This window comes from Manacus candei, unplaced genomic scaffold (genome assembly GCF_025592945.1).
Source record: "Manacus candei isolate 608988 ecotype Guabito, Panama unplaced genomic scaffold, ASM2559294v1 h1tg000033l, whole genome shotgun sequence".
NCBI lineage: Eukaryota > Metazoa > Chordata > Aves > Passeriformes > Pipridae > Manacus > Manacus candei.
In genome coordinates, this window is record NW_026138081.1 from 6,352,165 (window position 1) to 6,377,144 (window position 24,980).

At 40.0% G+C, this 24,980-nt stretch overlaps 1 protein-coding gene across 6 annotated transcripts in view; it reads left to right on the forward strand.

Annotated features, from left to right (window-relative positions):
• The window catches only part of RGS6 (regulator of G protein signaling 6), a 266,662-nt gene that overhangs the window by 1,935 nt on the left and 239,747 nt on the right, over positions 1-24,980 (forward strand). For 4 of the 6 annotated variants that reach the window (XM_051791575.1, XM_051791579.1, XM_051791580.1 and 1 more), the window contains exon 2: positions 13,835-13,933. In XM_051791575.1, coding sequence (XP_051647535.1) covers positions 13,835-13,933 — 99 coding nt within the window. Of the gene's footprint in view, positions 1-13,828; positions 13,934-24,980 lie in introns of all 6 variants that reach the window. The other 2 variants (XM_051791577.1, XM_051791578.1) reach the window with 1 other exon arrangement.

The window sequence follows — 24,980 nt, forward strand, 5'->3', positions numbered from 1 at the left end:
TCCCTTCTAAGTAAAGGCACAATAAGAAGCTGCTTATAGTCATTGTCAATGCTGCTCGCCTTAGTTTCTCTCTGACAGTTCCCATGATGCAGATATCTGTTTTAATCAATGATACTTGAGGATAAGAGGAAAAGGTATGTCCTCTTGAAGCAGCAGTTACCTCCTTGCTAACCACTTCCAAGGGGGTTTCAGTGTCTAGCATGGAATTCTGGTGGAGCACACTGGTATGGCAGAGGTGAGCAGAGCACTTTTAATTTATGGGAGTAACTCTACTTTTGTTAATGTTTCTGAGGCAGCTGGAGGAAGGCTGAGTTTATGGACTGGAAATGCTAGGCTCTGTTGTCCCTTCGAGCAGCCAAAAAGGGGAGAAAAGGAGAGGGCAGTCCTGTCCCAGCAGACTGCAGCAAACTAACAGATGGCGGGGAAAGAGAAGAAGCTGATGTATGTGGAGTAGCGGGAAGAGAACATAGCTGCAGTGTGTCATTTTAACATGTACGTTAGGATGCTGTTAGTTACTCTCTGGTAAAACTTCGGAATCTTGCAGTGCCATGGCTCTGCAAGATTCTAACAGGAATACAACATTGTTGTGGGGTGGTTACTTTTTTTCTCTCCTTTGTAATGAGTCCTCAGCTTTTCAAGAACGAGGATAGCTAACCTGGAGGTTTTGGCCAGGTGTACCTGTGATATCTAAATCAAACACTGCAGTTGTAAAGTGGCAGCAGAACAAGAGCAAGCTGCTCTTCCCTTGCCCAATGTTAGTTTTGCCCTTATGATGGGTTGTTGTATTGTTCGTGCTTATCACCTGAAGCTTCAGTTGCATTTCTGCAAGCACACGTGGACGCTCTAGGGGGGAGATTGTAGAAACAAACAGGTCCTCTTCACTAAGCGGTACTGGACTGTTCCAGGGGACAAATATTGCACCTAGTTGTTGGAACTGAAATGCTCCTGGTTCCTTATGGGACTCTTATCAACTTCTTCATGACTGCATTATTATCTGTGTCAATTCATACCACAGTATTAAAATTAAAAAGAAAACCTGGGTACAATAAGAAAATTACATTGATGATTTGGGTGTTCCTTGATGTCATACTTTGAGCTGCTGTCACCAGTGCGGTGTAAGATAGCACTCTGCCACGTGAAACAAAATGTAAGTGAGAGATCATGGGCCAGTGTTATTACTGAAGGTGTAGTAGTACTTTTAACCCTAAACACTTGCATCTCTGTCAGCATATCAGAGACAAGCTAACCAGAGCTGTGCTGGCCAAGCACATTCAGAAACACCTGGGTGCCTGTAGGTGTTGTTGGGTATCACCTTGGAGTGTTTTTGGAAGATAGTAATAAGACATACCGTGGAGGGTTCTAAATTGTTGGATCACAATTTTCCTTTAATGATATAGTGGCTTTTAAATTTTATAAAGGATGATATTAATGTTAGTGAATCCACAATGTTTTCTTAATCTATATGAATTTTACCATGAAAAGATGTTTCCTTGATTTCAGATGGAATAATAGCATATTGTGGTGACTGAGGAATGAACTAATTTCTGTTGTTGTGCTCTATCTATGAAGAGGAGCAAGAAAGAGGAACTAATTTGTGTTTTACTCGTTGGTTGTCAAGCTCTAGAAAGATTGTGGAGTCGAGAGACTGCTGCTATCCACTTGTGTTGCATCATATCTCATACTATTTTTTAACATCTCTGTAGCTAGTGGCAAAGAATGTGGAGAGAAGAAAGAAAAGCAGATTAAAATTTAAGTAAGCAATAAGGTTCTGACACTTTGACGTTCTGGGAACTCTGCATTGTCATGCTGGAAACAGCTCTCTCTTCCTAGACTTAGCAGCAGCAGAGTAAGGCACAGGTACTGTCCTTTGCCTACATGGGTGTGCTGGGGACCACGAGGCAGTGAAGAGAAATTAGTTCTCTATTTCTGCAGGAATCTTCAGTTCCACACTAAAAACATATCCCAGTGGAAAGGGACAATATTTAATCTTTTTTTACTATGCTTATAGAACCTGGTATCAGTGGTGAAAGGTTCACAGTTTAAAGCTCCTCAGACTGTTTACTATAGACCTACTGGGCTATTGGGGTGTGTGTTGAGCAAGTGGTAACTAATGGTTTGAAAGTCAAGGTTGATATGTCCAATTTGTTATGTCTCATTTGTTATATGAATGTGGGAAGTCACTTAATTTCATTGTGATTTAGTTTATAATTTCATAAAAGAAAATATCTCTGTCACAGATAGAAAAATAGTTTCAGATTATGGGTTCACTGGTATAACAGCAAACTGACATGGACATGTATTAGCTCAATTAAAGGAACTGTCTTTATTGGAGTATTATAGTATAACAGCAGCAGTAGTAAAGTATATTAGTATTTATAATGTATGTAGCATATATTGGTATTTATAGTAGTCCAGTTCTGGCATTTTGAAGTTCAAGTTTAGATGAACCACAGCAGTGGAATTTGTAGACTCTGCTGAACTGCATGGGAGTGTGGACTTGAGCTAGCTAATTTAGGAGTGACTTAGATGCTTTTTACATTGCAATTACTGAAGTGATTTGGGTGTAATTTGCATCTGAAAAGGATGGGTGCTGTTGTGATAAACAGGAGGGCACTGAAATCATAGTATATTGCATCATGTCCTTGAAGTAGGTGGGATGCAACCATTTGTGTTCACTTTCACTAGGGGTATTGCATGGTGCCACATCTTCAAGGACACATATGCTTTTGGGTAGTAAGTTTTACATTTAGTTTGATTGCAGCATACTTGCAATTTTTCCTCCTCTTGAGATGTACAACCAGCAAGAATTCTCAGCACTTTGGGGTGCTTTAAATGAGGTTGTGCAGTTGCCGATCAATGCAGGGGTGGATTAGTCTATCAGCTTGCACAAGATTGCTTGAAGGGAGCTTCATTTTAGCAATCTCTGCTTGAAACAGGGAGTTTAAGTGGAGTAAATCTGAATTTGGAGTCTAACAGACACTGAGGCCTGTGGTTTTTTTGTTTCTTTGTTTTATTTTAGTATTTTCTTGTCAGTCTGTATTAAAGCATCCATTATTTTGTGCTTCTCATTCAGTTGTATCTTTGAATCAATTTTCTTCAGCTTACTAGGTACAGTGTAAAATACAAAATGCAGCCCATCCCCCAGAAGTAGCTTACTGTGGTTGCAATTAGTATTTTCTATGGTACGTAAAGTGCAAGGCACTTGCAGAGATGGTGTCTGATGGACTAACTTCATAGAACAGGATGCTCTTAGTACACCTTAACTGACCTAATGCAAAATGATTTTTCAAAGATGGCTTTATCCTGGAGAATGGATTAGAAGTCTACCCTCAAGCTCTGTATTATCAGTGCAGTTACTCATTTTCCACAGGGAATGATTCTGGCCAGTAAGTTGGCATTGTTGCAAAAAGCCAAAATACAGCTTCAGCTCCCTGCTTTGTAACTGCTCTTTGCAGGCTGATAGTGCTTTGTAAATACTTCTGTAGCTTGAGATCACCAATTCACATGAAGTTCAGAGTTGTGCTATATCTATCTCTTCGCATTTCTAAATTTCAATAGCACTGACACTTGCTTTAGTTAAATATTCAGCATATATTTGCTATTACATTCTTTGCAGCCATCCTTGGTAACAGCGTTTTGGCTCAGAGCCTTTCTAAGAGCCCTTGCACTCACACCAGTATTATTTTATTGGAAGGGAGATTGATTACAGGTAAATACTGCATTTCTTTTTTGAATTCTTTGGAAGAGGGGTGGATGTATTGGAGGCAGTTTCTTCCTGGGTACAACATCGTTCTGGTCCATTAAAAGTAAATTTAGCATGCAAGTGCCCATTTTAATGATTGATTTCATAAAGGGAAAAAATTGCCTAGTTCATCAGCCATTCTTTGTCAATATTTGCTACCATCCACCCCCATACCGTTTTTCCTTCTGGTTATTTTGCTCTCCTTATTTATCTGTCAGATACTATATTGAGAACTCTGAAAGTGGGAAAGTTCTTCCTGTTAAGTCAGCAATGCTTCCAGCACACCTTGGGGTGGACAGACCAGAAAACAGGTAGGGTATATTTCTTTATTTAAAACAAAAAAGAGAGAAAGCCTGTAATTTGGCATCAGGGAAGTCAGGACTTACTTAGTGTCAGATGCCAGGAAAGTTACTTTATATTGGCTTCCACTCCTAGATTTCCTGGTTGTAGCATCCAGTTGCAGACAGTAATTTCAGCATTCTAAAATAGCTACAAATATCTGCAGATTTAGAAATACATAAAATGGAAATGGAGTGTAGCATCATGAGGAAAGGAGAGGAAAGTAATCCACTTCAGTGGTTTACCAAGAAGCAATCTGATCATCTGCCACGTGATTGAGGCAGATCACCAGTGGCTAACACAAATGAAACAACTGGAATTGTCCATCCTTAGTGTCGTCTGTTAGTTGCGTGACAGGATGAGCTCTATCACAGGTGTCTCAGAGAGAAAATTGCTCAAGACTATGGAGAGCACCCTTTTTGGAAGTGGTACAAGACCTTGGTGACCCCTGGTAAGCAATATTCTGCTTAGACTACCACATTGTGAATATTTGTTCTTTTTATTAATGGACATACATAATTGGGAACAGCAAGTGATTGGAGAGAAGTACCTACAGAATGCTCACATTGGATTACACAGGGGGCTGAGTTTAAATTTGCAGACCGTATATGTCTGCAGGAAGCCAAATAGCTTGGATTGACACGTGCGAGAGCTAGTTTGGTCTAAATGATGGCCTTGTCCACACTGCACATCCTTGGCCAGAGGGGTCTCAGACCTCTGGCCCCCAGATGGTATTCTCTGTGGCCTGAAGATACAATGATCATTGTGTACGGTTTTTTTCCAAGCACAATGTTTAATAAAAACTGTGAGACTGTCCTGCAGCTGACCAGAAGGATGAGGTTATGCATTGCAGGACTTGAGACATGCTGGGAAGCTGTATGGTGTTGCAGAACCTATTGAGAGACTGATGCAGGAATAGCTAAGTAGGAAGCCAAATCCTGTATAAGATCATCCATGCTGATACTCTGGAGCAAGTACTGATGGTGGAGATCTGTGTTCGCAGACCTACATCCCCTTAGGTTTGGAGCTCTTCCAAAGAGAACCTGGGATCAAACTAGTGATTGAGCACTGTGGGTGATCAGGAGCCCAGAGCTTGCTCCCTGCCCTGTGTGGAAACATAGACATATCTGTAGGATGCTTTGAGGCAAATATTCCTCAGGAGAAGCACTTAGTTATGCAAGGGGACTGCACCTTTAGAAAATGTCTGTAAGAGTAGTAGAAACTGGAAATCACAGCCTTCATCAGGATCCCAGTTTCCCTAAAGAGAAGAAGAAGGGAGTGTCTGGAATTAGGTCCTTTCTTCTTGCTCTGTCAGAGTGAGGCAGATGAGTTTCTGCTTGTTCACTAGCCTAGATGGATACTTGCCTTTCATCCTGACAGTTGCAGAATGAGAGTGTTGAGCTGTACTGCTTCAGCACAGGGCTCCCTGTGAACTGGTACCTCAGAAAGAGGAGGAAAAGGGTCCTTTAGAGTCCTTGAGTTCTCCTAGTGTGTACAAAAATGCTTTCCCACAAACAAAGAGGAATTTGGCAAAAATTTGAACATAAGTGCAGTTGCTAGAAGTGTTTATCTTCCTTCCTTAAAAAAGGCAATGCACTGAGTATTGTTGATAGTACTGCAATGCTTAGCACTTGCAAGGAGGGGCAAAAGGTCTGGGATGATCTTCTACTAGGAAACTATTTTCAGAGTAACTTCCATTACAATTTGATGTCCTAAACAGTCATTGGAAGGATTTTCAGGTGCTTTGGGAGCTGTACTTCACTGATAGAAAGCGGACTTCCTTAGCTGCCCCTTTATGCAGGGGAGCAATGCTGTGCTATCCAGAGTGGCGCCAGACTCTTCAGTCTGTCACTGCTGACTGTGGTGTGGCTCCCTCCGTGGGGACACCCTGCCCCTATTTCACTAGCCCTTATGTCCTCCTCATCTGGTTCAGGGGAGGAACATGCAGAATCTTGACCTGCTGGGCACAGTGGTCAGCGGTGCCATGTTAACACCAGCATTTCCTCCTCCTCACCAGTAAGTGAACTGGTGGAGATGGTGGAGTTTTGATCTCAGCTCCAGTCTTCCTGGCTTTTGCTCCATTCAGTTAGGTGTTGTATCATTTCCTCTTTGGAAAGTTACTTTGCTAATCATGCAGGTTTAATTGTGAAGGAGGAGTAGAGGTGAATTGTGCAGTGCTTGGACTGAGCTACACCAGTCGAAAGCAGAGTCTATCCCAACCAGGGCCCGGGGATCCTCTGGTTGATGTATTCACCTTGGTCAACAAGATCACTTCTATGATACGCTGTGTGTTGGCCTCTGGTATACACACCTTGCTTGGCATGCTCAAGTCCTGGTTTAATGAATAATAATTAAACAGAAAAAGAACATGAAGGTAAGTTTCTTCACAGTGCAATTTTAAAGAGATTTATGTAATGGATGAGAAATATCAACCTAATACTAATGGGTTCTAATTGAATTCAGAGTAAGTAATTTTTCCTTCCCTGTCCCTTCCCTCCTGTAACCTTAATAACATGACCTATTTGATCTAAATATTCCAGCAGAGTAGGTAGGGATTTTTCCTATTAGGTAATTATCAGTTCAGCAAATCATGTGGTTATATGATTTCTCAAGTCTGTGAAAAATCATGTAGTCTAGTTGTATTTCACTAATTAGAAAAAAACTAGGTATTAATGATATGAAGTTATATTTTACTCTGTGACTGTGTGCTAAAGCTCTAAATCTCTCATAATTTGACATTAATACTACATGTCAGTTATAAGCTGCCCTTGAAATAAATTAATTACATAGCATAAAGGTAATTTCCATTTATCGTCACTCAGAAGTGTATTTCAGCTGAGCAGTGCTGATAGATATCTACATTGGAATTCATTTAGTATATTCTGTCTTCTGGGATGTAGGTTTTCCATACTATAACAAACTTTATTTTTATCTCAGATGTGCAAGAAATCTTTTGCACTGCAAATTTTGCTTATTAAGTTGACAACTTATCTAATAAAATAAAGAATGAAAGTTGATATATGAACTTGTGTTGTTAAATTCAGATGATATTTTCAAGAAATAGTTTGTTTCACAGAATTTCTTCTCACTTTGTATTTCTTCTTTCTTTGTTATGTATAAAACCCAGATCTATAAGGACTCCTAGATGGGCTAATTTCTACGAAACACATGGGGTAGTGTGTCTGTAAGAGATTTCTTAGAGCAAACTTGTTTACAATAGTATTTTCTTACAGCAGTCAAGGTGTTTGAGGACACTAATGGGAATCTCCTAAGTTAGTGTTAAGCTGTTTGTGTTGAATTTACATATACAGAGAGATTAAATGCTGTCAGTATTTATGGATTAAAATGTAAAAGTTGTTGTCTTTGAAATTTTATCATTACACTTCTGTATCAGAAACTCTAAAGAGATGAACTGTGAAAAAAATTATTTTCTTGCTTTCGGAGCATATATTTAATGGGTTATTCCAGTGTAAAGTTCACTGATCCTTTTCTGACATATGGGAGCCATATTTCTTTGCAGCTTCTAGGTTTTGGGAGGGTGTTAGGACTCTGATCAGATAAGAGAGAGAACTCCTGCTGTGACTCGTTTCATTTTGTCAGTGGCTGCCTGTCTAGTCCAGTGTGCTTATGTTTCTTGGGGTAAAAGCAGATGTGCTCTATAATAAAGAATAAAATATAAAAAGGAAAAAATGAGTGAGAAGCAAATGTACCCTCTTTTTTTAGCATATTTTTGGGAGTACTTTTTAAATGCTTAATAGGCCATCTTTTCCATAAACAAGAAGTTGAAGACTGCTGATTTCCTCCTTGTGCATGGCAGTGAGAAAATGGTTACACAAATGGTTTTCAATATTCTTTTTTTTTTTTCATTTTCAATCACTTTAGCTGCTGAGGAGTCCAGAATACTGCAAGTATTGCTATTGTCAGAAAAACAGCTGTGGGAAAACAGCATCTTTGAACGTGAAAGTTGGAATTTAGAGGCCATTTATTTTTTTAAGAGATGCATTTGTATCTAGATTTCTGGTGTGTGGATGCAGGCTGGTATGAGTTAGCCCCTGATAATACAGCAAACTGCCTGTAGGAGGGAGGAGCTGAAGTACTCTTCAGGTAGTAATTGGTGAAGCTCTTAGCTGGAGGCTGTGTGTGACTACTTCTAATTTTTTTGAAAGCCTAAATAAATTGTTGGTTTTCCTTCTTCTAGTCTGAGTGCAGCTGAAATTTCTTTATAAGACCAAGCTGGATTCACTTCTGGCTGATGCATCACAAACATGTGCTTAGAGGAAGGTTGAGAGGGCGAACTGTTTTTCAGTCTCTGTAGTGTTGTAGGGTTGACTTTCTACTTGCATTTGAGTGGATGAGGCTGATATGAAAAAATGTGTAGAAAGAATAGATTTCAGTGGTATCCCTTGAAAAATTAGTCTGATTCCTTCACACCAGGCTACGAGGTTTTGTTGGTTTGTTTTTTATCAGAGAACTGTGCAAGTCAGATATGGACTTTCACATACAATTATAATAATTAAAGAGTTGCAAATGCGGCGTGTTAACATAGGGTTAGGGTAAAAAACCCTTTACTTTGAACATGAACAATTTCATTTGTGTTTGCAGCTAGTAGCCTGCATCACTAGAGCACTAACTCTGTGTTGTCTACCCTTCTCCCTGGCGTTCTTTTCCCTGGCAAAGACGGAGTGGTGCTCTCTTGGGGCTATTCCAAAATTGCTCCTTGGTCAGAAGTGTTATTGCCTTGTAGCCAGTGGTTTGTTTGTGTTCATTGGGTGTTAAGTCAGTGCCACAATCCTCAGGCTAGTGAGAATGCCCCATTTGAGAATTGGCTTGAGATCAGACTTTAGTATGGCAGGAGTACAGGAAAGCAATCCAGGAGGTTCTTGGAAAGCATTGACTGTAGCTTTCTGATACAGGTTGTGGAAGAACCAATGAGGAAAGGTGTGCTGTTGGACCTTATACTAACTAAGAAGGAAAGTCTGGTTGGAGATGTGAAGATTTTGGGCAACCTTGGCTGTAGTGACCACAAAATTGTGGAGTTCAGTATCCTGCTAGGAGGAAGCAGAACAATGAGTAAGATTGCAGCTCTGGACTTTAGGGGAGCTAATTTTGACCTCTTCAGGGGCCTTCTTGGAAGAATCCTGTTGGAATGTGCTAATGGGAAGAGGGGTCCAAGAGAGATGACCAGTATTCAAGGATCACTTCCTCCACACTCAAGACTGGTGAATCACCAACCCTAGGGAGAAGGTGTGGAGGAAGGAAGACTTTCCCTTGACTGAGGAGGATTGGTTTAGAGACCATTTAGTCCAACTTGACATCCACAAGTCTGTGGGCCCTGATGGGATGCACACATGAGTGTTGAGGAAACTGGCAGATAGCATTGCTAGACCACTCTCAATCATGTTTGAAATGTCATGGCAGTCAAGAGAAGTGTCCAAGGACTGGGAGAAAGCAAATGTCACCCCAGTCTTCAAAAAGGGCAAGAAGGAGGACCCAGGGAACTACAGGCCAGTCAGCTTCACCTCAGTCCCCACAAAAGTGGTAAAATGGCTTAACTTGGAGGCCATCTCTAAGCATGTGGAAGACAAGAAGGTGATCTAGAATAGTCAGCATGGATTCACCAAAGGGAAATAATGCTTAACCAACCTGATTGCCTTCTACAATGGGACAACTGTCTGGACAAGTGAGGGGAGAGGAGTGGATGTTGTCTACCTGGACTTCAGTAAGGCTTTTGACGCTGTCTCCCATGACATTCTCACAGGCAAGCTCAGGAAGTGTGGACTGGGCGTGTGGACAGTGAGGTGGTTTAAGAACTGGCTGAATGGCAGGTCTCAGGGAATTGTGATCACTGGCACAGTCTGATTGGAAACCTGTCACTAGTGGTGTCCCCCAAGGATCAGTACTGGGCCCAGTATTGTTTAACTTACTATCAATGACTTGGATGAAAGGACAGAGTGCCTCCAGCAAGTTCGCTGATGATGCAAAACTGGGAGGAGTGGCTGATTCCCCAGAATGCTGTGTAGCTCTGCAGAAAGATCTCGACTTGTTGGAGGGATGGGGAGAGAGGAACCTTTTGAAATTCAACAAAGTGTGGGGTCCTGCTCCTGGGGAAGAATAACCCCATGCACCAGTACAGGCTGGGATCTGACCTGCTGGAGAGCAGTGCTGTGGAGAAGGACCTGAGGGTCCTGGTGGACAACAAGCTGTCTATGAGCAAGCACTGTGGCCAAGAAGGCCAATGGAATCCTGGGCTGCATTAGGAAGAGCGTTGCCAGTGGGTCAAGGGATGTGATCCTGCCACTGTATTCACCCCTGGTGAGGCCACATCTGGGGTCCTGTGTCCATTTCTGGTCTCCTCATACAAGAGCTGTGGAGCTTCTGGAGCAAGTCCAGCGAAGGGCTACGAAGATGATTATGGGACTGGATCATCAGTCTTAGAGGAAAGGCTAAAGGAGCTGGGCCTGTTCAGTCTCAAAAAGAGATGACTTTGGAGGGGAGATCTCATCAATGTCTAAGTATCTGAAGGGAAGGTGTCACAAGGACAGAGCCAGGCTCTTCTCAGTGGTGCCAAGCAGTAGGACAAGAGGCAATGGGTAGAAGCTGAACCACAGGAAATTCTACCTGAATATGAGGAAGAACTTCTTTGTTATGTAGGTGACTATGTACTGGAACAATTACCTAGAGCAGCTGTGGAGTCTCCTTTTCTGGAGATACTCAGAAGCCATCTGTACACAGTTGTGAGTAATGTGCTCTAGGGGACCCTGCTTGAGCCAGGACGTTGGACTAGATGACCTCCAATACTCTCTTCCAACACCAACCATTCTGCAGTTGTGTGAAGCAGTCCTGCATCTCTGGGTGCTGAGCTCCACTCAGCTCCCGTATGTTAAAAGGCACAGGTGTAATGGGATCCCTGGGACCCAGCATTGCTGTGCTTTCACCTTGAAGAGCCAAGAACATGCCCTTGTCATATCACTGTCTTATTTTATCTGTAGTCTTTTTTTCCTGTAGAATACCATCTGAGAAATGATTATGTGGTTTTGTTTGGTTTTTTTGTTTTTGTTTTTTTTTTTAAAAAAACAAATCTATAAGAAAGAGAAAAAAACTTGGACAATTGTCAGAGCCGTCACAATTCCTGAAAGGCCCTGGCTTGGCCTGCTAAGGCCCATCTCAGCAGCAGCAATGCCTGGGCTATGTGGAGGGGAATGTCCACACTTGTCTCTGCTCCAAGGTGCACCTCAGTCCTACCTTGTCTCCAGCCTTGTTCTCTGAGATGTCCATCTTGCTGTCACTCCTGCAAAGCAGCTCCTACTGCTCCTGTCTGAAATCCAGTAGGAGATGCTGGGCACTAGTGGGAATCACTTTTGCAAATTTCTATCTTCCAACAACAGGTTGGTCCATTTGTATTGATTACCTTATGTAAACCTTCAAAGACAATCAGTGGCTCCTTCAATGTCACCATGAACAGCATGCAAGCTACTACTGCACTTGTACAAGATGTTATTGTCTTGTTGCACTAGAGTAGATGAAAAGCTTCAAGAATTGCTATGGGGGAAAATCCTGAAGTATCAGAAAAGATCAAGTAAGCTGACAGTATAACAAGAGAACAGAATTTGTAAATGTGGACGTTCAAAGTGAATAATGCAGTGAGTGAAGCACAGCTAAGTAATGCTGCAGAGGGCTTTTCGATTAGAAATTGTAATTTTGTTCTTTAAAGATCATTGCTCAATTGAAAGTTAATTGTAATTGTTTTCTTTTAAAGTATGCTTATAAAATCTCACATATAATGTAAGCGGTGAATGTGGTCTTTATATATTGCAGGTGAAGCCGAAACTTGGGTGACTTGACATACGCTTTCAACTCTGCTTTGTAATTGCCTTCAAAAAGTTACATAAAATCTCTACCCTGTTCCTGATCCATTCAATTGAGTGATGATAACCTCGAGCCTAATTCTTCAGTGTCTTGAAATCATGACTAAGCAGTGTTGTGAAAATGCACATTAGTGTAAATAATTCAAAGTGCTGTAATTTGAAAATGCTTTACGCTTCAACGTTTGTGCTATTTGATTGTTTTTGCATCTAATAATCTTGCTTAGAGAATTTATTATGTTTCCTTTTTAGCTCATGACCTGGCACAACAGTATAGTGTTTGGGCTTCTAGAAAGCCATGAGGTTTAATAGGGGTAAAAATAAATTTATTTCCTTTAAATATAAAACAGCATCTAAATTGGTCTGAATATGCCTTGAAAAAGTGATTTGTATATAAATTATTTAATTTGAGCTTGAACTGTATTACTGAATTTCAAAATTGGTATGTGCATGTACAAATGCATTTGTGCCCACTCGTGTGTGTGTGTGTGCACTCGTACTTTATACAGGAAATGAAGGAATCTGGATTGATGTAGATTATTAAACTTTGGTGTCTTTTATGTCTTGCTTGAAGGGGTATCTCAGCTGCTGTGGCTTCAGTGGAGGATACCACATTACAACTGTAGCATTTTCACTGTGGAGATAGGACAGAGCTGGGATGCAGTCTGAGCTTTTCTGATTCTGGCTCTTGACTTGTCCTTGGGAGCTGATAACTGACAGCTAGAATGGCTCAGGGCTGTACTATACATATAATTGTATGCTATGTATGTGTATTATATACTGGGGCACTTTGTCGCCTGTGGCAATGTGAAAGTGGGTAGAGGAAGGAATAGGAAAGTACCTTCCATAAGTAAGAGAGACAGTTTAGTGGTGAACTGTGTTTTAGAAATGAATGTGTAGATTATGGTTGTGTGAACATAGGTCCTTTTTTTGTCTTAGTTTTTAATAAAATATGTTGAGATGGGACGTTTCAGTACTTTCAGTGTTAAAGAAATTGAACTTGTCAGGCAGTTTTAGTGCCAGTGTCTGTACGAGGCAATGTTACTTCTAAGGTTAGGAGAGGTCACCAAACAGCTCCACAGCAGCCTTTAATTTGAGATGGAACTTGTCAAATATTCTGGTGGAAATAAAATTTAAAATATAACATTTGACTTAGAATTTGAAGTGCCTTCCCTGCACCAGGCCCCTTTTTTCCTTTATTCAAACTGATGCTGTTGCCTCAAGCCTGGCCTGACCTGGAGGAGATGAGGCAGCAGTTCTGTGCTTTTAGAAGATAAGGAGTATTACGTGCGGTAGTCTGCCTGTTCTGCTGCCTGTTCCCAGCTGTGTCATGAGAAGAGATGAGAGACACTGCTTACTCTGAGCAAGCAACCGTGCCTCCCTGGTTCCTGGCTGCTGCTCTGGGGTTGCAGAGAGCCGTAAATGACTTGAAGTATCTGCAGGCGACAGTCGGCAGTGTGACTGACAGTCTGCTGCACCCCCCCCGCTGCATTGGGGTTTACTCTGCATCACAGCAAACTCTTTATCCTTCTCGGCTTTTTGTCTGCAGATACTTCAAAGATTCTAGAAAAGTCAAAGCTGCTTGTGCTATATAGCAAGGAAAGGAAGTGTGTGAAGTATTAATTGGACTTTCACTGAATGATAAAAGATCAAAATGGGGGAAGAAATGTGTGTGTGATGACCCAAACCACAGCTGTATGTGACTTGGTGGTCCTCGTTCTTGGGGCATTATCCAGTAGACAAGACAGTTCTGACAGAGTGTGATAAATTCCTGCATGGGTTGAAGTCTGGAGTGTGATTACCTCTGTCTGTCTGCCTTGGAGGTGTCCTTGCCATGCTCCAGTGCAGCCTGAAGCGATGCTGACTTTTGCTCCTGTCCTTGCAGTTTGAGCGACAGGAGGCAAACATGGCCCAAGTGCCCGCTGATCCGAGTAGTGCGGAAACTGCTGACCCAGAGGAGAGTTCTCCAAATATGATAGTCTACAGAAAGGTAAGGATTTGGAACTGTTTGCAAAAATCCCTTCTCTGTGTGTAAAAGGATCCCATGCCTCTTTTGAAGTTAGAAGTATGTTTCAGAAGGCTTGGAGTTTTCAGAAAAGGAGGTATTTAAAACTACAGCATTTGAGAGCTTGAAAGTTGTATTCTGCTCGGTGAAAGCATTTAAGCTTGTTAGTATAAAATATTTGACAAAAAACTAATAACTTAAATTTTGTAACTTTTTGTGAATAGCTGTGATATGACTTTAGCTAGTCTTTCAAGATTACCAAAGCTAGCTAAAATAATTGTGCATACCTTTCAAGTTTTATCACACTAAGCGTAAAGCAACTGCCGTACAACAATCTTTTAGTACATTTTTTTCTATTTTCGTATTTTGATTCTTCACAGTTTTGATTCTTTCACAGTTTGATTCTTTGCAGGTGGTTGTTCTTACTTCCTATTGCCTTGCTTAAATGAAAAAAATGAGAATTTTCTCAAGTGCCGGGGAAAAATGAATTAGAGAAAGGTGCACTAAAAGAAATATCAAGGAGCATTCTTTCACCATGATAAAATATGTTATTCTGAAGTATGTTGGTGGCAATATAAAAGATGAAGGAAAGCAATCTATGCCATGCCATTTGCTATGGCATTGTTTTATTGTGGGGTCAGTGTATCCGTTAGCTTTGAAATTGAGTCTTTTTATAGTTTAATGAAATAATGTAAATATCTTTTATTTAGCCTGCAAAATATTTCTTATGTAGTATGGAGAAGTGCTGTATAGTTCTGACAAAAAGAAAATTTCTTATAAAGCTTAAGTAAGCTACCATTCTGTTAACTTAAGAGCTACAATGGTAGCTCAGATCAAGTTTGCTTTTTTAGAATGATCCTGGATAAAATTACTGAAATGGGGTATGTGCTTGCGTGACTGCAATCCTGATGACTTTCATATGCTGAGAAAATACTTTAGGTTTCGTATAGAGCATAAGTTGTTTAAAGTGTTACTTTTTGATAACCATAGTTTTGGTTTAGGTGTTCCATATTTGGTTTGGAATCTGGAATTGTTAACATGGGAAAATTTTCTGGGTAATGCGTAGGCTTGTTTGTTTTGAATGTGTTATGAACACACTTTGGCTGCTAATTTGGAAGTAGCAGTAGTCGGTTAGTCAGATTATCTTTTTAAAACCTGTTTGCTCGGAGGTCCAACACTCCAGCAGGTTGAAGTAGATATGGAGTATGAAAGAAGTGTTTGGTTGCGTGATCTAGAATTAGGGCATTAAATCTGTGACTCTGCAGAGTATCCACTTACTTGTTCTTGAAAACATGGTTTTGTTTGTGTGCCTCATTTTCTATTAATCTTATGGCATTTCTACTTAAGGATTTCTCTATTTCTTTGCCTTTTTCTGTTTCATTTTTGTCACTGTAGAATAGGACTTGAGAGTTATCAACAGCTTGAGTGGTATCAACAGGGAACATACTCATACCATTTGATTCATCTCTCCTTATTGGTGTTCCTCAGATGTCAGTATTATCAGCATTTCATAATGCAGTCATCTGTCAAAATACATAGTTGTCTTTTAGAATAGCATGTCCCATGCATTGTGCAGTAATACTGTATTTTGCATTGTCAATGTTAAGCTAACGCATGTCTGTCAGGTTTTTGTTGCTTTATAAAAAGGGTTAATATCACCTATTCTTCAGAGTAATATTCCACTGGTAATTAACTTTCTAAAGTTAATTTATGTTATTTTATAATATAATTTATATGATAAATTTATGTCTAAATTTATGTTATTTCTGGTGTTAGTGTTAGATATTATTTGTTATTCTGATATTATTTTTGATATTAGTTTGATATTAGTTAGATGTATCAATAATGCATCAATTATATGTTCCCTAGTGCTGAAAAATCATGTGCAGAATCTGAGACAAGACTTTTATTCTTTTGATTATCTCTCTCCAAATGAATGTTTAGCTCTTCATCTCTCATTTCCTTTCAAATTACTTGATTGCTAGTAATGAATGAGAAAAACACTGCACTGGACTCCCTGAAATATTGAACACAATCTGCTGGAATACTGTACAGTTCAGAATTGGTGTTGTGTCACAGTAGAAAAAAAATTTGCTTCTCACAGCAGGGATCCTGAGATGCAATTGTTGATACCCCTTAGGAAGAATAAATAGGAGTGGGTTTCAATAATGGGACGACAGTAAATCCTGCTGTAAGTGTGAACTATTTTCTTGCTTATCATAACTGTCACATTTGCGGGTTTTGAGGGAGGAAAGCCCTGCAAGTTGAACCCCAAATTGTTCATACTTTCTTTACTGAGAGTCACTGGAGTCTATTTGAAGCTGATATACCAAGAGGGTGGTTGTAGCCTGGTTTTCTTTATAGTCACTAACAAGAGATAAACACATTTAAAGGACAAATAAGACCTTAGGTGGTACTGAGTGTCCCTTTGGAGCAACCTCTCTTTGTTTTGTTTATGGAGAAAAGCCTAGAACAGGCTGTGCTCTTTATTTAGGTAGGTAAAACTAAGTGGGATGGGGTTTGGCCGTGCAGAACAAAATAAACTAATTTATTTTGACTCAAATTGGTTCATGATATTCTCTATGGACTCCTGCAAGCAAATGGATTCTAACTGCTTTGATTGCTGCAGCAGATGGTCTCAATAAGATAAGTCTTATTTTCTTCTACCTTCAGTGTTAACCTTTTGGGGGTTGATATTTATCCGTTTGTGAGGCATGTTACTTTTTAATCCAAAATATTCAGTGTTACCTCACTTTTTGGAAGACACCTGTGTGTGAATTAGTGTAGATGCACTTGTTAGTGCTGGTAGTGTTTCGAGTATAATTTGCCTCACCCTCCCCTTGTTGAAATGAATTGTACCCTAAACTACACGAGCTGTATTGACTAGGTCTCCAGTGGCAATCAGGGGTACCTGGTACCTAGCTGTCAGGTACTTATGTCATATGGTAGACATCTATAATTAAGCAAGCTGCATTCCACTCTTTGGACTTGTGCTTCCTCTCATCTGTCTGTATGTCTCAGTGCTGAGCCCTAAGCTGGTTACATGGCTATGAGTGGTGCTGCAGTAAGGATGTGCTGTAACTTATCTCGTGTGGCGTAGTGATACCTAATGAAAAATGTAAGGGTGCTGCAGATACTGCATTGCCATTTAAGTAGTGCTCTGTGAGTCAAATGTAGGAACCGTGTTTTCTTTAATCAGTCTGGCCACATCTGGAGAAGATGCTAATACGTTTTTTTGATGGAATTGCTCCTGGAAGAGTGGTGCACAGTGCTTAGTCTGTTTGGAATGCATTACCCTCCTTTCCATGGGAGCAGGGAGTGACATCCCAGTCTTCACTTAAGTCTCTGAGTGTTGTGTGGGTGCTGCAGCATGGGAGGAAAAAAATGCAACAAAAAGCCAGTGAGAGGAGAAAAAGCACTCCTAGCAAACAGTAACAGAAAATATCAATTGATTTTAAATGCCTGTCACATTCCCTTGAAATCCAGCCACCCTTGATTGCCTTTCTGTCTTCCAAGTGCTGGTTACTGTGTCCCAGGGGCCCTCTGGCTCATTGTTCCAATAATCCACGTCTGAAAATTCATCTTTTACAGACAATATTGAAAGACAAATGGTTCATGGACACCTTCTGGCACCAGATCTATTAGGTGACCTATTACCAAAATAACAAAATAATTTGGCAAATCAAATCTTCTTACAGAAAGGATGGTGGAAAATTGTCATGTCACTGAAAGAAAAATTGAAATATTTAGGGTTTGACTAAAGAAGAACTAACCGAAAATACCAATAAGGAGGAGTACCTGGGGAATATAACAAGAAGGATGAAAAGACCGAAATTAAAATCTAGATTGGATAGCAAGATGTACTTGTTCCTGAGAGAGGTCTCTTGTAATGGGGAAGAGTTTGCAAACTGTACTGTTTAGAGATATTTAGAACCACTGTGAGCATACATGCTCTGAGGGGTATCGGAGGGTACTATCAAAGAAATGACCTGCATTATCTGATGGTTGATTTCCATTTCTGCTTAGTTTTTACCAGACACATCTTCTACCTCTGCTTGCTAACACTGGCACTTAGCGAGTTAAATTTTGAATTTTTATAGTTACTCATCACAAATCTTTTGAACAAGCAGGAAAATCTAATTTCCAAAGGCAATTGCTGTTCTAAGTAAATGTAACACGAACTTGCAGCTGCCACAAGATGCTTTCAGAAAAATCTGAGTTGTTTGCTACCTTCGGTATTTGGCAGCCTTACCATCTTTTTAAATGCTGATTTAAGATCTGAATTGAAATCATTAAAAAAAAAAAAGAAAAAAGAAAAAGAAGCAGCCTTACATTAGCAGGTTTTCTCCAGGCAGATTTCAGGGTTTCAGTTGTGGCAAGAGGCTGGAATCTTGCTGTCAGGCCTGGTCTAATGTACTGATAGGGCAGGAAATGAGAGAACAAGCAGTTGTGAAGACAGGTGTATGCATGCAAAAAATGTATGGACCATGAGGCAGAAAGATGGGGGAAGAGACTGTTGTTAAAATTAACTGTTCACATTAATTAAAAAAAAAAATGCTGGTCTTATGAGCTAGTCAGAAGACCAAGACTGCTATTTGATTGTTTCTAAGTTATGCTATGAAAAAGTATCTCAGTAGGACACTCTCCAAGCAACCAAAAGCATACGAACCCCATAAGGGTATGGTCCAAATGATGACTTGTTGTAAAGAAAGAAAAAACTGCACTGTTTTAAAGTAAGGTGGATTTCATGAATACAACTTTTATTTTTTATTAAATGAAAGCAGTCCACACCTTTTTTGAGGTTTCTCAAACCCTTTGGGGTTTCACGCTGCTTTAATGAAAGGCAGCAGAATCTAAAATGTATTTAAAATGTTGAAAACTTCTGGCATTATTTTATTTGTGTCTTCAGTTATATTTTAGGATTCTGCTGCATGCAAAGGCCTTGAACCGTATTTTTGTACATGAAATCTGAGGTTTTTACACACTTGCTTCTGTAACTGGTTCTTTAACGTAAAACTGTAAATTGATGATGATAATGCATGAGTTGATAATACTGTAAACCTATAGACTTAAGATTTTACCCAAGCATTTTTCTGTACTGTTATTAGAGATCCCTTTATGGTATTTTAAGCTGTCTTACTCTTGACATTTCGTGATTTAATTTTTTTTTTTACTGTTTCCAGACTGAAAGTGGTAAGCCAAGATTAAACTAGGGTTGAATTTGAGAGCCCTTATCGGTAATTTGGGAATTGAAATATGCGCAATTTTTGATAAGTAGCCCCCAAACTAGCATTGTTAGTGTTGGAAAATAAATTTAAACCCAGTCTTGTTACCAAGATGTGTTGACATACAGGTTAGGCAGCAGGGCAGCTTTAACTCTGAACTTCTGTATTGCACATTGAAAAGGAGGTTTCAGTTAATTTATCACTGCAAATACTCACGTGCTTTGGCTGAAAACAGAAGCTGGCCATTTCTTGAAACCTTACTAATTTCTTTATTCAGCTGATTACCTTGTCAAAAACTTTGACTGTGTAGGGTGTTGCATGGAAGGGGGAAAATGCCAGTGAGCAAGATGGGCTATTCATTAAATTATGGGTGCAATAATGGCAGAGCTGGCTGCTTTTTATCGAGGAGATTCCCTCTTGGCATTTCCTTCAAAAACAAGAGTAGTATTCAATAATTCTCCTTCCCTTACTCATATAGTAAAATCCTGGGGATAATAATCACAGTAGTGGCATTAAATTTAGTTCTACAGAGAGAGAGAGAGGCTGTACAGTGGGGGTCAAAGATGGGAATGGCCATGTGCAACAGGCCTGTCAGGTAGGAACAGCAGCCAAGAGAGACCTGAGTATGCTAGTAAGTCATAGGGACGTTATGGTCCAGTATTGAGCAGTTGCAATGAAAATCACAAATGTAATCCCAGAGTGTCTTGAAGAAATATTTGCAGAGGAGTGATAGGTGTCAGTAGTATTATGCAAAGGGCCAGTGATATGGCCTCTTCTTGGTCATGGTGTAGTCTTCTCTGTTGTCATCTCCTGTCTTCAAGGTTGCACAGACTGGACTAGAAACAAGTGGCTTATTTAGCTGAGCAAAAGCTAGTACTTGCGTGTAGACAGACTTTATAAATTTCTGATGGATATAAGCGATTTTGGAATTAGGAGGTGGTTCCTAATTCTCACAAAAGTGGAGTTCTGGAGCAGCCACTGCAAGGAGTATTGAGACCCAGGAAGCCATCTGGTTTTAAGATACGTGTAGGCATGTTTTTAAAGAGGTCTGTATGACGTGGTGTCTTGCAGAAGGAGAGAAGTAGAAACAGAGAGCCAAGAAGTCTCTCTAGCCTTATGTCTGTACCTTCTTCAGATTACCTTGAATAGGGACTGACTAAAATACCTTCAAACACCCTTTATTCATGCAATAGCAAACAGTTTGTACTGCTGAAGTTTGACACGTGTCAGTGTCCTTGAACAACACTAATGCCACTGACCTTGACTGTAGCTGTCAGGGAAACATCGTGATAAAGCTGGGGGCTGTGGGTTTGATTTCCACGTCTGTTAGGCGGTATGAATTATTAATGATTTAAGGCATTAGTGTAAAATTGCAGGAAGTTAGTGCCCACAGGACTTCAGAAGCTGACTTGCATCATTGTGTAGATGCAAATAAGGCTGTCATACGAGTGGCAGAAACATGTCTTTAGACTCAGGTGGAGGTGATCCACCTGGAGGAAGGGCTTTTGGATGCTTCGTGGGTTTTTGTTTTTTTCCATTATTTGTCTTGCCATAATAGTTAAGACTTAGTTGATGTTGAAGACTCAACTCAGATTGGTAGACAGTGTGCAAAGTTACAAATCAGGAAATACTTGTAATGTGGTAGATAGGTAGGAAGACCCTCAAACAACTATTTTCTTGTTTGTCTTTTTAGGTATATAAATGCATGCACACACACGTGTGTATTTACATGCCTTTGAAGTAATGAGGAAGATTAAATAACCTTTATGTTTTATCCTGGCTATATTGCATAGCCTAATATGAGATACATTCTCAGAACATATATAAGATATATTAAAATGTTATATGTAGATTTATATATGATGTATTTCCTTATATATCTTATATGCCTTAAATCTTTCTATTCAAATAATGCATGCACAGAGTAATTAATTTGCATTTCACACATATGAATCTGTCTTTCTTGGCTAGGAAAAGGTGGCCTTAGCCCTAGTGAAAAAATGTCCTTAGTTCTTGTTGTATCCCTCTTTGTAGTTAGAGATTTTTGTGATAAACCTATAGCTTTTTGTTTGGGTTTTGGTAGTTGTTGTTATTGTTGTTTTCAATCTCTCCATATTCAGAAGCGGTTGCCTTATTTAAACTTACTTAGTTTTCTTTTTCCTCTCTGGCTCATCCTTTCTCTGTTCCTGTTTGTGACTGAAACAAACTGTCTCTTGCACCCATAAAAGTCTAATTACAGTGATCTATTACTTTAACTGTTCTCAGAGGCAGAAAAAAGATGAGCCAGGACCAATAGCTATGACAACTTCAAAGTATATTTTTAGCAAAGCAACTAGTGCAAATTTAGCATAGAGATAAAGAGGGAAGGTTCAGCTAGAGGGTAAGATTATGCTATTCTAGCTGTAGCACTTAGTGCCTTGCATTTTTGAAAACAGTTCTCTTTTATTCCCCTAGCATCTTTCTCACATGATTTGCTGTGTATTTGTTGTCACCATTTTAAGTGATGACCTTGAAGTATTTTCATAGTGTTTACTTTTGCTTACTTTACTTTTACTTTCTTTTTTACTTATACTTGTGATTTACTCTTGCATGTTGTTTTGGGCAGGATGCTGAATATGAGTGTTTTCTTTCTGCCTAATACTTTATTTTAGCCACGTGCTTGTTTCATTTATTAAAAAGAAAAAACAAACAAAAAGAAATAGTGAAGCAGTATAGAGCTGCTACCCTGATCATTCCAGGAGGCAGTTTCTGGCTATTTCAGATGCAATCTTGAACCCTAATATCTAATCTGAACCTCCCCTGGTGCAACTTAAGATCCTTTCTTCTCATCCTTTCGCTTGAGACATAGCAGAAGAGACCGACTGCCACCTCACTGCCTCCTCCTTTCAGGTAGCTGTAGGGAGCAACTACCTTTCAGGTAGTTGTTGGAGGTCCCTGCCAACTTCCTCTTCTCCAGACTAAACAACCCCAGTTCTTAAAGCAGTTTTTCAGCAGTCTTAAAAGTATTTGAGTTCACTGTGGGCTGCACACAAGCACTAACTGTAGCCAGTGGCTGACATAATTGTCTTTAATTGCATAAATTGATTTATTCGAGAAACATTTGGCCATAGAATGAGGCCCTGAGTTACCACTGAGGTGCAGGTGAAGGCTTACAGAAGCTACATGCTCCTACTCCATTTTGCACTGTTGCACTTATTTTTTTCTCTCTTAATTGTTTCATTTGACGGTCTGACTGTTCTCACAGTGTAGCTATTTTAAATTGGTGAAAATCAACTGAAGCCTGAGTGCCCTTTAGGCCACTGTTGTTCAGTAGCTCTGAGTTCACCTACCAGGCTGAGGGGGAGCAATGAAAGAGAGACATGGTCATGTGCTGGGGCATATACTCTGTGGTGGACACTGCTTTACACTCCTGATTTTGATGCGTTCAGTTGAAGTGCAAAGAAAAAGAGTCAATGACCAGGGAAACCATTGAAATATGTCAGGTTGTAGAGAGCTTCCAGGGGCATTCAAGGACAAGCAGCTCAGATGCTTCTTTCTATATGAATTACAAAATATGCAGGAATGGGTGCACTGACTCTATTACTTTAATAGTGTCTTAATTTTTTTCATACTTATGGCAGTTGACCAGCTTTCTCTGTGGCAGCTGTACCACTTCACATGTATTTTGAATAGTGCAAACAGAACCCTTGGGATGGGAAACTGGTTAATGGAGGGAGATTGTAATGAGAGAGAAGGTGGCTGTTTTAGCTTCTAGGCTTCCACCTCACAGCCAGATGTGATTCAAAAAATAAGAAAACAGTGACATTTTGCCATCTCTTGCTGGGTCTATTGGAAATCACTTCATTCTGGTTGATTTTTGTAGCAGACAGACACCCCTTGCAAAAAAATTACCCTGGAGACACTGGGTAGTATGAATTGAGATGTCCAGACAATACCAGTCTGTCCATCTTGGCTCTGATGGTTTTGGGTTCTGTATTCACAGGACCTGAAAATTTGATTCTATGGGAAATCCTTAGAAGGAAAGGCAGCAGCTTCAGCACAAAGGAATCCCTCCAGCTCTTCAGGCACCCTGTCACCTCATAATGGTTGACTTCTGAAGGGGTCTCTTAGATGTTCTGTTCATCCCCCTGGTGCTCAGCAGTTTGGATAAAAATCATACCTATATCTTGAGTTATCTTTCAATTTCACTTCAGCAGAATTTAAGGAAAGTTCTTGGAAAGGTCAAAACCCAACTCTAGACTGAAGCAAGAGAGTGCCTGTGAGGTGCACATGGAACCAAACCAAAACGACATCAAAAAACCAAAACAACAAAACAAAACCCAGAGAAAAACACCACCATCAACTGAATAGAATGTGTGAGTACGGTGAATATGGTGGTAAATGCCTAATGAAGTGTTTGGGGATTCCTGGAAAAGGACTTTTCCTCTGCCAGTTTGTAACTGTTAAGAGCAAAAAGGTGACAGGCAATGTGGCTGCTGCTGCCTCTACCTGGAGCACTGAATGTATCATGTGTTTTATGATATTCTGTCTTTGGTAATCCAGTGACCTCACTGTCCATGTCCATATGTATTTACTAAGTTTGAGTTCTGTTGCTTTCGGTTTTTTTCCTTCAAACATTGCTGCCTTAGATTGTAAGCATTCATTGCTGGTGCTGAAATCAGACCCAAGAAATGTCTTTTTACCTCTCTGGAATGCCTAGTGTACAAAACTTGAATTACTGCTGACAAAATGTTTACCTAATGGAAATCAGTATTATCTTCCTGGATTCCTAAGGATGAGATCTTTGTAGGGAAACATCTGAAATGTTTAATAAGAATTGTTAGCTCAGTAAGTTTGCAAGCAGCTGAAAAATAGTTGAATCATAAAATGGCTCTATAATTCACAGAGGAACTAAATGCTGTGAGGTACATTTGTTTGGGGATATGAGGATGAGAATTTTTTTATGTAAATAAGCTGTTTATGAAAACTTGTGAACAAGGTATCAGTAAAGATTTTTATTGGGTTCCTGGTGGTGTGTTTAGCAAATGCAGAATTGGAGACTGAGACTAGCTTAGGTATTGCAATGCACCTACCCTACACGTTGCCTTGATTTAGATTTGTTTGCCTCCTCACTGACGGCAGGTATTTGAAACCAGTGCTGCGACATGAGGTGCACAGCTCTTGAAAGGTTTTCTAGAATCATCACAAGAAACAGATTTTCTTCTCTGTGACTTCCTGACTGAAAGTGGAAGTGTGTAGCAAACCATTTAGGTGCACATCTGAAGCTGTCCTCCAGATCTTGCCAGACATAGCAGGTCAGGGAGCTAATAGAGGGTATCACTAATTGTTTACTTAGGACTTCAGGGAAGAGCTTGGAACAGGGCAAGTGGTCCCTCATGTTAGAAGAGCAATATATCCAAAAGAGATGGGTTAAAATTGTGTAGGAAGAGTCTCAGGCAAAATCAGTGCTCAGGAAGGAGAGGAGGGATGGAGGAACATGCTTTTTTCCATCAGATTATGTGTTGAATCTGACACATCATAACTTTTAATGTAATGCTCCCATGAAAATTGGACATTCCCATTTGTCGTGACTAACGCTTTCATGCTTTGTCTAACCTACCCCAGACTTCAGAATGACAAAAGTATGTCTGTGCTGAAGCAGATAAAGCTTTCAGGATCTCCACCCACCCTCCTCGACCTTCTTGTCCTAATTAAAACCCAAGTGTTCTTTTTCTCTTAGATTCACACAGAAAAAACCCAAAATTTTCCACAGAGTTCTGTAATGGAAATACAGCTTTCACATACTGCTGTGGAAATTAGGTTAAGTA